The 16,842-nt window shown below is 43.9% G+C and overlaps 1 protein-coding gene across 5 annotated transcripts in view; it reads right to left on the bottom strand.

Moving 5' to 3' along the window:
• Positions 1 to 16,842, bottom strand: part of CDK15 (cyclin dependent kinase 15) — a 40,378-nt gene that overhangs the window by 4,441 nt on the left and 19,095 nt on the right. For 4 of the 5 annotated variants that reach the window (XM_071434661.1, XM_071434663.1, XM_071434664.1 and 1 more), the window contains 3 exons: positions 9,886 to 9,934; positions 7,128 to 7,267; positions 1,689 to 1,826 (listed from right to left, as the gene is read on the bottom strand). In XM_071434661.1, coding sequence (XP_071290762.1) covers positions 1,717 to 1,826; positions 7,128 to 7,267; positions 9,886 to 9,934 — 299 coding nt within the window. In that variant the 3' untranslated portion in view covers positions 1,689 to 1,716. The remainder of the gene's footprint in view (positions 1 to 1,688; positions 1,827 to 7,127; positions 7,268 to 9,885; positions 9,935 to 16,842) is intronic. The other variant, XM_071434662.1, reaches the window with a different exon arrangement.

Below are 16,842 nucleotides of genomic sequence, written 5' to 3'. Positions count from 1 at the left end.
CAGGGTCCATGGATTCAAGATGGAGCCTAGTATGTTTAGTTTTTTGGTTTTGTCTATTTTTGTAACTTAAGTTAGGTTGGCAAAGGAAGGAAGGCTGGCCAATTTCATTATGTTCCCAGGAAATTCCATTCTCTCATGTGCCAGCGTGAGGCTGTTGTGCTTTAGATGCCTATCTGCCTCTCATTAGATTTGAAAAAGCATACAGAAGCCCCCACTTTCCATTGGTAGCCTATTAAAATGACAGAAAAAAATACTGTAACCTTGCTTGCATGTCTGAATCTAGATACCTTTTTTAAAAAGAGAATTAATAATATGAACACCATCACATATAGAATGTTTTCCTGCAATGAACTGCAGAAGAAAACTTGAGTTGACATTTAAGCTTGTCTAGCATGCTTTGTAAGCAGCTAAAAAAAAGGGACACAATCATTTTGAGGACAGGTTAATATATAACAAAAAATGTTAAGAGTTTCTCCTACTATTGCAAGCTTTCATTATTTTAAATGATATATTTGTGAGATGCTCTCTAAATCATTTAAAATGGGCCAAATCCAAGTTCATAGAACATTGATGCATGAGTGCCCTCCTCAAGTGAGTTGCCCCAGAAGCCTTAGTGGAACTGACAGCCAGCTTTTCTGGCAGGATTAGTTCCTCTCTGATCACAGAGAGGGAAAAGCAATCCTGTCTGCACACAGTTGAGCAGGTGAGCAGGGAAGGCATTCAAGCTGCTTCCAAAACACAGTCTGGTCACAGCACTGGCAATGTCAGGTCTTTCTTCAAAGGATTCCAGACTGGCCCCTCTGCCTGCTGTTGTCTACATGGTGTGGGCAGAAGGGGTAGAGAGGCTGTGAGACCAGGCACTGTGTGCTGGGACCTGATCCTATAGCAGGTACATCATCTACATGCATTTGAAAGCACAGATGGGTAGCTGAGGTGTGTCCTGCTATCCTAAGGCTGCCTCTTAGCTTGGCAGACAATAACACAGTCAAACTAATTTGGCCTCAAAATCAGTTTCCAGGTCTGCCCTGCAAGCACAGACCCAGCAGTGGCACTGACAGGACACACGCTGCTAACAAATGCACAAAGTAAACAAAGAGACAGGATATAATAAAAGGATATTTTCTGGTAATTTCTTTTAATAACAGTGATTTTAAGCGACCTTTAGGTCTTCTGTAACAAAAAGATGAAAAATATTGATGCTGAAGCATAATTTTGAAACCTGACATTAAAATAGTGATTAATTAAAACCAAAGATATTACAAGATAAGGAGATTTTGCCTAGCTCCACTCAAGTTCCAATGTGTGTGAAATCAAAACAAGTAAGGTATGAAATGTGAACTCAGTAGGCAAGGACAAAGGAGAACAAAGCAATTTGGTCAGTTTAAGCAATGGGGAAATGAAGCAATACTTTGACTGGAGAGGCATTGGAGGAAAGGGCACTGGTCTGAGACTTGGCAATATGACAAAACAAATCCAAACCTCCCATGATACCACTGAACACTGTTCATTGGGAGCCATTGGCTTGCTGATCTCTTCTCTCTGAATATGAAATTTCCCACTTTGTTCTCACTCTGGATGTGATCATCGAGCCCTGAGTATCAAATCAGTTTTCCCACCTTCAATACACGAAGGAATTCATGTCCTAAGGGTGATGGCAGCAGCTTTGACAATGGCAACTACATGCTTACCCAACAATTATTCAATCATCCATGGTTTCTACCAAAACTTGCTCAAACCTCCTGAGACACGGCCTTTTCCATAAGAAGCAAACAGGTCACAGATTTCAGGTTGCAGTCTCACCCCTGGAACTGTGAGCACTGATTGTCCTGTGGAAAAATCAGGTTAAAGAGAAAGCTGCAAAAGGGTCCTTTTCCTTCATTGTGCTACTTTCTTAATGCTCTCCTGTGACATTAGCTGCAATATAAACGAATTCATTTCTTACAGCTGCATTCCTTCTGATTGTTTTTGGAAAATTATTTCTTTAATCTAGACACTCTTCTCTAGAAATCTCATCTGCAGTTTCTTTTCTTTTTTCTTTTTCTTTTTCTTGGAGCAACCAGCAAAATACTATTTGGTAGAACAGTGGTAGGAAGGCAACCCACTAATCAAAAGGATTCAAATGGATCTGCGCACTGCCAAGCTCTCTCCTTCCCACCCAGCAGAGGGGAAAAAAAGAAAAAGAAAAAAGAGATAGAGCAAAGGCACAGAGCTTCTCTCCTTCAGCAATCTCACAAATGCAAAACCTTCCACTCCAGTGACTCCTCATTAACTTACCAAATCTGACAGTCTAATTATCGTAGCTGCTTCACGCTTAGAATAAATAAATACTAAAGTGGGTGTTTAAAGAAATTGAGCAGTGAAATTCAGTCATCTAGACAGTCAATAGAGAGTTTATTTTAAATTTTTATATTCTTATGTATTTATATCATTTTAGGAAAGATAATGAGATAGTTGTCTTTCAGGCTAATTGAGTTCCTATGCTCATGGTTGCTTGCTGTCACAATCTCAAACTTAGCTTTAACTTTTGTGCCTTAGAAATCTGATCACTACCTCCCTATTTACTCTTTTCTGCTGATAACTGGGTGAAGTCACAAGTGCACCTGAGGATGGGAAATGACTATGTGAGACTTCCAGTCTGGATGTCTTTTCACAGCAAACAAGACAACTAAATCTTTTCAGATTTGCATTTAAGAGTGTTAAAGGGAAAAATGGAAGTTAAAGAAACCTCAGCTATAACTTGCAATTAGACAAAACACAGAAAAACATCTGCTAACCTCTGATGCAATAGTGTCTGCCTCCACGAACGGTATTAACAGCACTCCCCCCAAGAGTGGTTTGTCTCCCTGAACAATAAGACCTTTATAGAGATTCTCTGGCCTGAGATCAATGGGAGTCAGAGCATTTGATCCATGTCTGTAGGACTTTGTTTCCACAAGTCATGTGGGCCAAACTTTGCGCCAGTTGCTTTTGCAAGAGCAGGAGCTGGGGAGTGAGCAAAGGAAATTTTCCTTTTCCCATCTTCCCCTTTGCTCCGTGCTCCTAAACAGTGCCCAACACAATGGCTGCCCCAGGACAGCATGCAGGGAAAAGCTTCAACAGGGCAACATGTCCAGGGCCCTGTGCACTTGGCAAGCATCTGCTGTGATGTTGCAACAGCTCTTTCCTAGGGTGGTGGCTTAATGACACAATACAAAACTTTCATGTCCTGTCAGTATGAAGGCAAGCACATCTTCCACTGTGGGGATCACACCAGGTGAAGGGGGGTGGTTTCCTGAGTTAAGTGAAGATTTGTTTTATCACCTCACAGATAAGAATGCTTCTGGCTTAGGAGGGGCAGCTGATTTCCTGCTCATCACCAGCTTTGGTTTATTCCCATATTAAAACACATTATAAACCAGACTCATACACCTGGTAGGAACTTTCTAGGTGTCTGTATCTGACTTACAGTGAAGGATATCTGTTTGCTGTGTACAGAGGTCACAAAGCAAAGTGGTAAAAAAAATCAAGTATGAACTGTATGAACCTTTTAGCTATGTAGGAGAACCGAGGGAAACCAGCCAACCCAAACAAGAGATGATGAAAGCCAGCTCTTCTTTATATGTCCCCTGCGATAACATTTCCCAGTGCTGGCTAATCCCAACAGTAATGGGATTTTTAGTAGGCAATGGCTTGCAGCCTTAACCTCCTCATTGCCCAAACTTAATGACTTGCTTTGTCTTAGTTTAGATGCAACAGACATTAAAATGACTGTCAACATCAAGCCTCCCTCCTCCTCCTCCTTGTCCCTGAAAGGCTGAATAGTGGGCTGTTTCAGGAGAAATGGTATAGTGTCTTCATCACCTGGTGCACTGATTTCGTGTTGCTGGGGCGATAACAATTAGAGACCAATTGTACCCAAAAGAGCAAGTACCTCCTAGTCAAAGCCAAGATCCCATCCATGCAACACACAGTCCTGATGGAGCATGTACTGAAATTTACTGACTGCTGTGCTGAGGGTACAGCCAGGGTTGAGCATCTCCTACACTGAGAGAAAGGTCTCTCGTGAGACTGGGCATTGGTCTGGTGGGGAAAGGATCTGAGCTGCCAGCTCAGGCCTCCCTGGCCCCTGTGCCTGGGAGGTTTGGCCAGAGCTCTTCTTGCAGTGTGTTTTCTTGGGAGTGCATTGTTGATAACCCCAAATCCCACTGCTTACCTTCCCTTCTTGCAAGTCTGCTCTAAAGCATTGGAGGGAAAAAGAGAGGGAAAATAAACCTAATCTATAACTAAGAATAATAAGCTGCAGTTGTTACTGTGTCTGACCTGTCTGACAACAGAGTGAGATACCTCCTCAGAAGGCCCTTTTGCACTTCAGGACTGACACTGAGTTGAGAGCACTGCTCATGCTTTCTTGATTCAAGGATCTCATCTTTCTTCCAGGAGGGATTAATTGGACAGAAAACATTCTGCTTTAGCAGGTGGCAAAGGGTTAGAATGAAGTTTTATCAGAGCTGCTGCAATGCAGGGCTGCACTGCACAAAGATAATTGTCTCAGGATTGGCTCTGGCCAGAAAAAGGACAGCAAATGCTCCGGTTTTACAAAGGTCATCACTGCCACCCCTTAGGCTACTAGCCTAAAGGAAAGGAAGCTGAAGAAACCCCTGCACCTCTCTCTCTTTTTATATGCAGAGGTGCTGGTGGCACATGTAGAATTAAGGCCACTGAGATGATGAGCAAGGTTTGAACCTGGACCTCAGGAATCCCCTCCTAGAGCTACAGGCACAGGAATGAGCAGCTGTGGGAGAGGCCCATCTATGGGCCAGTCCCACTCAGAGGACAGAGAACCTTCTTCTTCCCTTAGAGCACGGGCTACTCTTTTTTCCCAGCACTTTGTGCTCAGATGAGCATAGCAACAGCAACCTGTTCCACTCTGTAGGAGCTGCTCTCGAGGAAGCAAAGAGCCCTGTGCTCCCTCTCCCCATTCCCAGGGGCAGCAGCCAGCCTCACCATTAACATTCTCCCTAGGAATCAGAAACCTGCTATTTGGAGGGGTACTTAACTTCAAAACAGTGATTTCTCCAATTATTTTTTCCCAGGAACTGACCTTTGAAAAATATCCTCTAGCTTCCAGCTTGTCATAACAACTTATAAAAAGGACAGTTATGGATACAATTATTTCATAAAAACAGAGAATAATTTTTTAAGAGAACCTTTTATTTTTTCAAACCTTGTTTCCCTCTTACTCTCTTACACACCTTGGGATTAAACCCCTCTTCTTTCACCTTTCATCTCCAGATCACATTCTGCCTTCTGCTTTAACTTTCCCTTTCAGAGGATGGCAACTAGTAGCCAGCATCCTCCAGAACAAAGTTGAACAGAATATATTTAAAATCTGCACTGTTATCATAGCAACAATAATTTTAAAATTATACAGTTAAATTCCAAAAGAGTGTTATGCCAAAGTGACACAAGAGAGCAAATGTCTTAAACAATTATGGCAATTGGAATGGCTACATGGGGAATTATTCAGAATAGCCTAAATTTTACAGGCTTAATGAGTCACTCATGAATATGGTCTTGCATGATCGTACTGTACTTGTTTCAGCCCTGTGCACTTTGATTCTGTTCTCAGCACATTGGTTGCTATGATAACACCATGCAGTTTCCTGTCCACACGACACTTCTTGCTGCAATATGGGGGATAATAAATATGGGACGGTGCCTAAACCCAGGTGAAAGGAATCTGTGCCCTCACTGGCAGCATATCGGAGAGATTGACACATTATGCCAATCTGTTTTCTCATTCCTTCTCTTTCTCCTCACTCTCTCCCTTTCTCTCACACTGTCTGTCTCTGTACCTGTTTTTTTCCTCTCTCTCTCTCTCTCTCCCTCTTTCTCTCTCTCTCAGCACTGACACTTTCATCTTCTCCCTTGGGGATTGGAGATGTCACTGCGGGAAGTGCTTGTCCGCCTCTCTGGCAGCAGCAGAGCCCTGTGGCTTTGACAAACCTCATTTAATTGGGAGGAAGCCAGGAGGGTTTGAAAGAACTGAAACATCCACGAAACTCCTTTTATCAGGCATAATTTAAACTCTGCATGGAAAAAACCCTATATGTATAAAGAAAAGTCAACTTCCCTCCTGCTGTGCGTGCTCCCCTCCTCCCCCCCCGGCACAGGCAGGCTCCTGTGAGATTCCATCTTTTCATTTTTCTAAAAGTGTCAAAGTAGATTTGTGCTCTGTGGCTGGGTGAACAGAAAAGGAATGCAGATGTCTCTCACTCAAGCACATACACACACAGAGCACCTTCTGAAGGGCAGCAGTTTGGGGGACTGGGAGAGATGCTAGCTGGCTGCTTCTCCACTTGGGATGTGTCGCAGGAGCCAGAAATTTGGTTTTCCAATAGCTTGACAACACAGTCCATGAAGGCTTTTTCTTAATTGCCCCTATCTTTAAAAACACCACCAAAGTAACTAGTGTACAGGGTGCCCAGGAGGCACCTGGGAATGCAAGGTCCCTTTGGACCTTGCTTTCCCTCGTGAGGAGCCGAACTGCAGCTTGGAGACCCTGTATTTTTTGTCAGCTCAGGCCAGGAGAGGCACAGCTGTGTGTGCAGCTGTGTGCTTAAGAGAAGGGAGCAAGGTAAAACTGAGGGAGAGCTGGTGTGACAGGGTACAAGGAACAGCTGTCTCAACATCAAAAGGGAGTGGGAGGAGCAGTCCGAGGGAATTGGGGCTAGCACACCATGCTGAGCAGATGGGAATTCAGGACATCAGGAGGGACCAGTGGGTGAATTACACTGAACACACAGTGTGAGCTGAGAAATGTCCAGGCCCTTGGGGTTACAGAATGGGGGAGAGATAACCTGTCAAAGCATATACACCTCTGCTTTGCAGAGCACCATGGTAGCAGCCCATCAAGGTCTCCTTCTAGTATTAACACAGTGGTCAAGTAGAAGAAAACAGAAAAACAAGTTGTCAAATTTGGCACAGGATATAAACTTTGCAGCTTATAGGAGTGGGGAGGGAGTGCAGGCAGAAAAGAGAGACATCCAGGTGAATGACAGAGACTTTCAAAAATAGAGAGGAAACTCACAGTAAATAGCACGTGCAGCAGCTCTTTCTTGGTGAGATGAAATAGAGAGTTAACTTACCAGCAGGAACCTGGTAGAGATGAGGAGGCAGAGGGCTGAAGAAGCTATGAAGAAGCGCATCTTGTGCAGAGATTCGGCCTCGAGGGAAGGCTGTGAGCATCCTGGAGGCCAAATTCTCTGCTGCTGGCACCCTGCTCATCCTAGGGAAACAGAAGAAAAAATAGCACAGGAGATGAGGATGAGCCAGAAAGCTGGAACCAGAACATGACCCAGCCCTTCTCAGCTTGAGGCGAAGATAGTGGAGGGACACAGGGGAGCTGGATAAACCCACCCCAGCTACACAGCTTTGCAGGACATTTGCTTTTCCATCTGAGTTTGACTACGTTGGGGCATATGCATTCAGCTCAAACTCATGTTTACAGACAAATTTTGAAAACCAATTTCTGGTTTTTAAAAAGAAAGTTGTAAGTGAAAGGGGAAATGATGCTGAAGAGACTATATTTTACATGTTGTAACTGTAATATCAGAGTTTGGTGGTATCAGTTTACAGTGACAATACAAATGTAAAAAAATAACGTGACTGGCCCAATGAGAAGACTAGAGGTCAAACCTAATAAACCTAAAGAAAATACCATTTCCTCTTCTCCTACCCCAGTACCAGTAGTGCAGCTGGTTGTAAATTGTGTTGGGGATTCACAGAGAAGAATCTGTTTCTCAGAATGAGTGCTTAAAATAAATGTAATACACATATGCTCCATGCCCAGCAAACACCAATGCCAAGTGGCTGCTCCCTAGAGGAGCACACAGCTGGGGACAAGGAAGTGGAAGAGCAAAAACAAACCAACAAGGAAACAAATAAAAATAGTCATTTAGTTTTACAGCTTTTACTTTGTTTGTTTGTTCTGATCACATTTCAGCTTCAGAGCATGGCCTGTTGTGCTTCCTCCCTTGCCCCCAGCGGTGCTTCCCCTCCAAGTGACATCAGGAGCTGGGATCCCCCTGCTCCTGCACTCCCCCTCCCTATACAGGACATTTGATATGCTGACATTTTTGTTTTGAGGAGATAAAATGTAAAATATAAAAGAAGAGGAAAAAACACCAAGACAGAAGGAGAAAAAGAGACCCTGAGAAACAAATTTGTAGAAGGTATCTGGCCTCACTGTGGTAGATAATCGCTGAATTTTCACCTCCAGAAAAACAACTCAAGTTCCCCTTCCTTGGGGACCAGGGATGGGACAGGGAGCCAAAGCATCCTGTCTGAGGCCTCTTGCTAGAGTGCATGACAGGCTGCCCTTGCCCTGGCAGGGTCTTGCTGGAGACCTTCTGCCCCCTGGTCTCTGCTGCTGCAGGCTCCCACTCTGGGCAGCAACACAGTTCTGTGCCTCCCACCATGGCTCAGGCTTCCTGGTGGTGGCCAAGCTCTGTGGAGAGCTCCCTTTTGATTTCTTAATTGTCCATGGAGAGTCATGGCTGAGCAGTCTGTATGAAGCAGCTCTTTCCTTCTCCCAAGCTGAGCATTCCAAGGCAGTTATTTGGCCATGGCAGCACCAGGACTCTAAGGCAGAGCTGGAGCTGGCCCATATTCAGCCCAGAGCTCTGCCATGGAGGTGCTAGGCCAGCCCCTTGGTTTGACCTGAAATGGGGTCTGTCAAAGGATTATGGCCAAAAAGCAGAAGTGCAGTATAGCACAGTCACAAGGAATATACTTATTTCTTTGTTCAGGCTGAGAGAGAATTTGTTCTGTTCCAGGACCTGCATTATAAGGGTTTGGGACATATTGAGCTTTCTGTGTTTCTCAAGCTGTGCGTGACAATGGCTGGCATTTCAGTAACCTGTGCTTTGCTGAAAACTTTAGCATGTTTGTTCAGCCATTTAGAACAGCATCTGGGAAATCCTGCTCTGAAGAGCAGCACACTTCCCTCCTAGCAGGGCTGGAGCCCAAGCAATCAGCTGAACAGATAATAAACAGCAATGAAAAATGTGGTTATGTCCTCAAAGGATATTTGATTATTGGCATCTTCATGTACACAATCTTGAGGACAAATCCTGCCTTGTCTTTTCCTACATATCTATAAAACCTGCTGTGTGCCTCAAAGTCAGTTTAGGGGGATTTGATTGGAATGACTCCCTTTAGCTAGGTTAGGGCACTTTGTCTGATTATAAATTTCTTTCAGTGATACATATATACATTCTCTCTGTGTGTGTGTGTGTGTGTGTGTGTGTGTCTGTATGTGCCTGAAAAAACACTCCTTTCCCTTAGCATACTAGGGAGTGATTCAGCAGTGCTGGTGTCTCTGGTCAAGCTGTGAGTGTAACCATGGCCTTCATCTCATAGCTTTGGCCACTAAGAATGTGATTTTCCCCCTCCTAGCTAATCACAACATTATTTCATTGTCTCATAAAAATGCTGTCCTAGCATGTCTTCCTTACTGCTGTTGAGCAACATTCCTACAGTCTGTTTTCAAAAATGAAAATTGGGACAGTGTGAAGTCTGTCCTCAGTCTGGGCAAGAGAGCCTGGGAAAGTATGACCTTCTCAATCGAACTGTGCCCCACAGAAAGCTGCACACAAAGTCACTGAATCACTGCTTATCTCAGAATAATCACTACTCCTCTGAGAATAATAAACCCACTATGTGTCTACCTTTGCTGAGATCTCTCAAAATCAGTTGCTTAACTGATGTTAGATCTGCTTGTTACTACAGAGCCACCCTGCTCTTCCTGAGCTTGCCAAAAGAGCTCATTTCAAGTTAAATGATTGCACAAAGAAACAAATAAACCCAGAGGCAATTTTGACATTGCTGTTATAGGTAGCTTACCTGTCACAGATGACTCGGAGTCTCTGAGGTCTCCTGGAAGCAACCAGTTCTAGAAAGTGTAATATGCAATCACAAGATTAAATGAAAATCAAGCCAAAACCCATTCTCTGAGCCCCTACAAAAAAATGTGCTCAGAATTTCAAAGGGCCCTATAGAATCTATCATCTTATTGTTTATAAATATACATTATTCCTATAGGACTTGAATACCTGCATTGATCTTAATAAGGCTGTTCCAGTTCTGGGACCCTTTCATATATCTGTGAGTATAGGCCTTGGACCTCCTCCTGTTACAGTGTGAGTCTTAGCTTTGACATCAATAAAAGCAGTATCAGTCCCTAAAGCCTTCACACAAAGGAAGCAAAAAGAAGTTTGCAGGCCTGAATCCCCAGTCAATTGTCTTGACTTTCCAAGGGGCTGCTGAGCTTCACATATTGCCCCCATGGGTACATGGGGCTTTTCTACATGGATGCAGCAGTAACACTGGGGATGGAGATGAAGCACTTTGATCCCACTCTCTTCTTGCCCACAGCCCTCACTGTGTTTGTGGTTTGCCCAGTTAACCATGCTCATGGAGGCTTTGTACTCACTGATTATTGTGATCTCTATTAGACTGGAACTTAGCAGAGTTTGAAGTTTTGTGAAGTCTGTGTTCTTGATATTTTTCAAGGACATATTTCTAAACATTGTGGTAAATATAGAGGAATACATTCCTCAAAAGCTTTATTGTAAAGCATGAGTTTTCTCAGGCTTAGATATGAATGAATGGCTTAAGCCTGGAAAATTTCCCCGTGGAGATGATGAACAGAGATTTTTTTTTGCAATCAGAAAGGCTGCAATTTCTACCCACCTACATTTTCCTGAGCACTGTTTCTGACAGCAGAGAATGAACAGTCTCTAGTCATGAGAAGGAGAGCAGGATGGGTGGTGTCCACCTCTCTTCCAGCTCAGCCTGGACAAGCACTCCCCACAGCAGGGAGACCACCAGGAGGCAAGCACCACTGGTCTGCTGCCAGCAGCCTCAGAGCTTGGCTGGGGTTAATGCTGCACCTTTCCAGAGCATCTGCCCTCCCTGCCTGCCAGGAAGCAGCAGGCACTTCATTCAGGGACAGGAGCTGCCTGCTGCAGTCCAGGTGGGAGTCCCCTCTGCTTTTGCCTGCACGGCCATTTCCAGAGTGCCAGACCCTATGTCTGACTTGATGCACAAACAACTTGAAAAAGTGCAAATGACTGAACTTCCAGCCCTTGACCTTTCCAGCAGCAATCTTGCACCATTAAACCAGGCAAGCCAGGTTGTTAAACCTCTCACAGGGTAAGTAACAGTTCAGAATTGAATTGTTCTCCTACACCCAAATACTAAGGTAATTTCTAGAGTAGTAAATGGGAATATAACTTAGGATGAGATTTATGGCTGTTTATGTGCCACAGCACTGGAATATCACCAATATATAGAAGTTATATATTAGCATCTTGAATACTCCCTTCCTAAATAAGTCACCAAGACTGGCAGAACATTGCTCTTGGATCACTAGTAACATTTTCACTGATCATCTTTCCTTTTTTTTTGCCCCCTTGACTGTAACAAAAGTGTAAAAGTAAATTACCCATGTAAAGTTTCCAGACAGAGTAGAAGAAAAACAATTTTAAAAGTGGTTTGGAAAGGCAAAAAAATTATCTGTGTGAGGTACAAATTTTTATCTCTTCACAGAGCTGGCCAAAAACTTTCAGATGTGGTAACTTTCTGTCAGAAAAATTTGATTTGTGAGATAAAAACATTTTATGACAATATATCTATTTCATTAAATATTAGTAAAAATGCCAAGATTATTTAAGTACTGTACTGAAATCTTTTAACATTAATATTCTTTAATGAGTTTAACACAGAATTTTAAAAATGCATGTTGAGTTGGTAACAGCAGGGCAAAACGTTTCAATGATATCTTAGTGAAATGTCGCTTTGTTTTTGCAGAGTGTATTTTCAGGATTAACATTCCAAAAAGGAAATAGAGTTGTCTCAGAAATAGAAATATCAGCTTGCTTACTGGGAACTGGAAGGAATCCCTGAATTAGAGTTTGCTGTCTTGAGCAAGCCTCTTGACTTAAATTTATCTTTTATGTAACCTGGAGATTAATAATTATCTGCAAGGGGTAGCGTAAGAGCCAGCGAGCCAACTACTCCTGTCCCTGTCCAAACTCATCTCTCAGTGAAGAATTCAGCTTGAGTGAGGACTGCCAAATTTGCCACTTTGAGTATACAGAGCTTTGATTATAAATGGAAGATATGGGTAAGAAAACTGTGTGTCTCTGCTCAAGGACTTAATGCAGTTAACTAATGCAGTTTAAATCAGTTCAGATTAATCTCCTGACTGACCCCATATAGACAAATCCTTAGAGAATGCCGAGGCCCCATTGTGTTGAGCAGGGTAAAAACAGGGCTGTAAATATTTTCCCTACTGTAAGATTAAGAGCAATCTAAAATTGTAAAACACTGTAAACAGCTACTCCATAAAGGTAAGAGATAAAGAATATTTAGATCATTCAAAAAAATGGATGAACTACTGATTTAATCATCTCACAATGATGATGTAGACATAAAATGATGCGATTGTGTAGAGCTGATTGGCTTTTTTAACAGTATGAGTAGATCTGAAAGGTAGCACGGTAGGTTTGTTATTTTCTATCCTTATGCAAGGTAGAGTGTGCTAATGAGGAAATACCTTCCTATTTGAAAACCCAGGTGGAAGTGGCTAATGAACTGATAATGAGGCAAGCAAGCCAGAGGACAAAAGTTAAACTTTCCTAATTGATGAAGAGAGAGAAAAGGGATGCCAAGTGCTGCTGGATGAAGGCAGTGGGGTTGCAGGCTCACAGAGAAAATTTCTCTCATTAGTGAAATCTCTGTGGCTTCAGGACAGGAGCAGAGCTCTGTCTGTGTGGCAGGCTGGAAACTGCAGGCTGTGCCCATTGCCACACAGATGGGAAGTTTCCCTACACCCTGGCTAGCATACATTGCACATTAGTTACAGTGCTGCTCTTCCCTTTGAGATCAAAGCCACATGCAGTTTATTATGACAATAAAAATTTTATCGTTTTAGAATTCAGTTTTCAACTATCCCATGTGTTAAATGAAACATCAACATAAAAAGTGAGATTACAAAAAAACCCCAAAGCACTCGGAATGCAGACTTCATCTGCATTTTCACAAATGACATGGGAAGTTTGTATTTCAGGGCGTGCTGCTTGTTGCCTCCATCTGCTGGTGACATTTTGGAAACGCAGCAGATACTGAAAACATACCTGGAACCACAAGTTGACTCTGGAAAGCTTCTAAATCTCATTCAGCACACCAAAGCCGGCAGAAAAATTAAAAACTAGGTTTTATTTGAAAGTCATTGATGCATCTGAAAAGGCCTTGTGTGAAACCTGCATCTGCTCTGTGAGGTGATATTACCTGGCACAGGCAAGTTCATCATTCAGGCTGTGCAATAAATCAAGGAGTAAAGCTCACTCTCAGTTCATCAGGTTATAGATAGGTATGCACTGCTTCCCATTCTTTGGAATCCAAATTTCAGGAAAAGGAAATAAAAACTAACTTGGTACATTGGGCGCTCCAGCATTCCCAGTTTGGCAAAAGCACTAGCTTAATGTCATGGGCTGTGATTCCTAATCCTTTCCTGCCCTTGACCCCTGCTGTCTAGATTCAAACTTGTAACCATTAATGGGGCTGGATCAAAACACTGGCCTTCTGGTGTCACCAATGGTGTTTAGAGGGGATTTAAACTCACTGCTTTTCAGCGCAGTGAAATGAACACAGCAGTAGATTAATGCAAGGATTTGAGCTCACTCAGCATGAGAGCTTTCAAAAATAGTGTTAACAGAGCTGCAACTGCCTCTTTCAGGGGAAGCAAAATGAGGGAACAGAACAAATGAACAAACACAGGGCAAAGCCTTGTCACTATGGGTAGGGCTGGTAAGCCCGGGGAGCCAGGGAGACAGCCAGCAACTGTGCTGAGATGTGGGGCAGGAGCTCTCCCAGTCCTTCCTGTTCTCCAGGGAATGGCTCTCCAACCTGCTCGCAGGCCCTATGACTGCACATAATTCCCTATCCCAAGTGCCACTCCTGCAGAGAGCAGGTGACATCACAAGCTGTAGGGCTGGCCACAAACAGGTTACTCACCCATCCTTCCCATTCACCTGGAGTCAGGTTGAGACTTTGGCAAACTGTAGGGAATGGGCATGAGGGTGTTCTTGAACGTTGTGCAAGACACCAGGGCACAGGGCAGTCAAAAACGCCTTTGCACATTCCATCCCTTGCCAGCTGCCCATAGAGGAGGCAGAGGAGCTGCTTTTCCTCCAGCTGCCCTGTGTGTGCCTGACTCACAGAGCCCATGCTGTATCCTTTCCAGACTGCAGCAGGATGTGCTCAAGCCCACAGCAGTGACAGGAAAACATCTAAAGGTTTCCAGCTTTCATTTCAAAGATTCCTACTAACCCACCTGGCCCAGGAACCCTTCCAGTAACAGTCTCAGTCTGGGGCTGCGCCTACTGCTGCTGAATCCAGTGGGAGTTTTACCATCAACTTCAATGAGAATAGGATCACACCTCAGTGCTTTGTTTTGCCCGTGTTCATTCCTTGCCGCGGGCAGGAACCTGTTTGTTTGTTTGCTGCCTGTGCTCAGTGTGAACATCAATAGGACTAGCTAAAAGAATTCAAACCATCAGATTTGGAGAAGAGCTCCAAAGTTTGTTTGCTTATCTGAACCAACCCAGGCACCCAGATTCGCACAAATGGTCTGGGAAAAACCTCAGGAGAGAAGGTTTGCTCAGGCTGACTCCACAGACGGTATTGGGGCTGAGCATGTCCTGGGGGAGGGGGGGAACAGCATTTGTGCTTCAGGGAAGAGAGGGGAAGTGCCCAGAAGCATATAAATGGCATTTTACTTTAAACAAAGAGACTAATTGTCTTTTTACCAGCAGTCTCATCAAAAAGTGAATTGATTTAGTTCATGAGTAGGGCAAATAGTCCAACTTCAGCCTAGCCTTCCTCTTCCAGACTGGCTTGTGTAATCCAGGTGTGAGCCAAGTGCTTGGCTCCCATATGTGGCTGGAACAGCTCGCAGCCCCTTAGGCTCTCAAGAGGGGAAAGGGATATTGCCTCTCCAGCTAACACAGCTTTGCCCCGAACATTGACAGAGCATCTTCCATGTGTTTGCCAGCTCTGTGGGGTGCTCCAACAGAAGTGTCCTCTGAGTCCTGCATTTCTGCCTGGTCCTGCCACAAAGGCACCAGCATTCCAGTATCACAGCACAGCACAGGTCAATTCTGGCCCTCTGGAGTCCTCTAGGGAAACTTTCTATCAAGTCTGAAAGCAAGTCAGGCTTGAAAACTGCTTATGATGTCTCAGCTTCACTGGGGTTGTTGCCCTGCTGTCCAGGTGCCTGTCCTCTCCTTCCCAGCCCTGCCATTGGCACCCTCCAGAGCAGCAGAGGACAGCACTGCTACTCAGACAAAACAGAGCTGAGGGAATCACTACTCAGAGCAGTTCTAGGCTTTCACATTCTTTGTTGTCTGTGCAAGTTTCTTTGGTAACATAGCCTGAATGCTTGCATTTCCAGGTTGTGCCTCTACCTAGCACCAGGATACCTAACCATCATCACTCAGAGTTTGTATGTTTGAGGCTTTGTATTAGCAGATGGCTGGCATAAAAAACTTCTTGATAAGTTCCTCCCACACATGAGCATTTCTGTATCTCCCAGACTACTCTTCTCAACTTGTAGACTATCCAGCCAGGCCTTCTACAACTTAGAGAAGAAAATGCTTCCTCCAGCTGTCTGCTCTGTGCTTGCTTGCTATCCAAATTAAACTTGCTGTGGACAGCGACACATTCCCATTTCACGCTGGTTTGATTAATGTGTCTCAGCTAATTGTGTGAAAGATTCCAGTCCTTTCGACTGTGAGACCAGGTTATTGTTCAGCCAATCTCGGCTACCATGTGAAAATGGGGGCTGTTTAGTGTTCATGCACCAGAATCAAAGGAGGGGCATCTTGGACTGGGTCACAGAGCAACACCCACTTCTTTGAAAAGATGTTACTATGCTCTACTAAACCTGTAAACCTCTTGCTCAAAGCACGTCTTCTCCCTCCTCCTCTCCCCCCTGTTCTTTTTTTCCCTGTCCAGATAGACAGGCTCCCCCCACCACTCTCCTATGGTATAAGTGAGTGAGAATGGCTAGATTTGGATGGCTGAATTTCACATTCTAGGGTTTTTAATATTTCACTTTAATATTTCTCTTACAGAATGATCCTGCTGAGAGGCTGAGAATCAGTGCTCATCATTTTCCCCTCACTGACACTTGAATATATTTTCCCAGGAGAAAACATTAAACAAAAAGAGAAAGAGAGAAAGGGAGAGAGAGAGAGAGGGAGAGGGAGAGTGACTGAGCTAGCTTTTCAAAGCATACTTCTCAACCTGCCCACATCAAAATAAGAGACAACTGGCCCTTTGAAGTTCAGGACACAGACTTCTCTACCAGCTCATGTGGAAATAAAAGAATCCAGCTTTGTAAATCACACAGATTTCTCACCTTGCCGACATCAAAATCAGGGACAGTGACCTTTAAAGCTGAGGTTTAAAGGTCCCCAAACCAATCTCCATAAAAATAAGGAAAGTTCAGATAAACTGTATCTCCAGGTGCTTGTCAACTTTTCCAGTCTAAACCAGGAGACATTGGTCCTTTGCTCCACTCCACTGAGGAGTGGAGACTAAATACACTGTAAGACTTGGAGCACTGAAATCTTCCATTAGACTTACATACACCAGCACTCAGTGAAGCAATTTTGGCACACACATACCTCTGTTTGTAAACTAAGCCAGTCCCAGTCCTGTTGTAGGTCCTACACCACTGTCATTACGTAGCTCAAGGGATTTAGTAACAGCGAAGCACAGGATTTTTCATAA

This window comes from Agelaius tricolor, unplaced genomic scaffold (assembly GCF_023055355.1).
Source record: "Agelaius tricolor isolate 1412-34295 unplaced genomic scaffold, bAgeTri1.0.p SCAF_10, whole genome shotgun sequence".
Taxonomy (NCBI): domain Eukaryota; kingdom Metazoa; phylum Chordata; class Aves; order Passeriformes; family Icteridae; genus Agelaius; species Agelaius tricolor.
The sequence above is the reverse complement of the archived record's forward strand: the minus strand, read 5'-3'. Positions and strand labels throughout refer to the sequence as shown.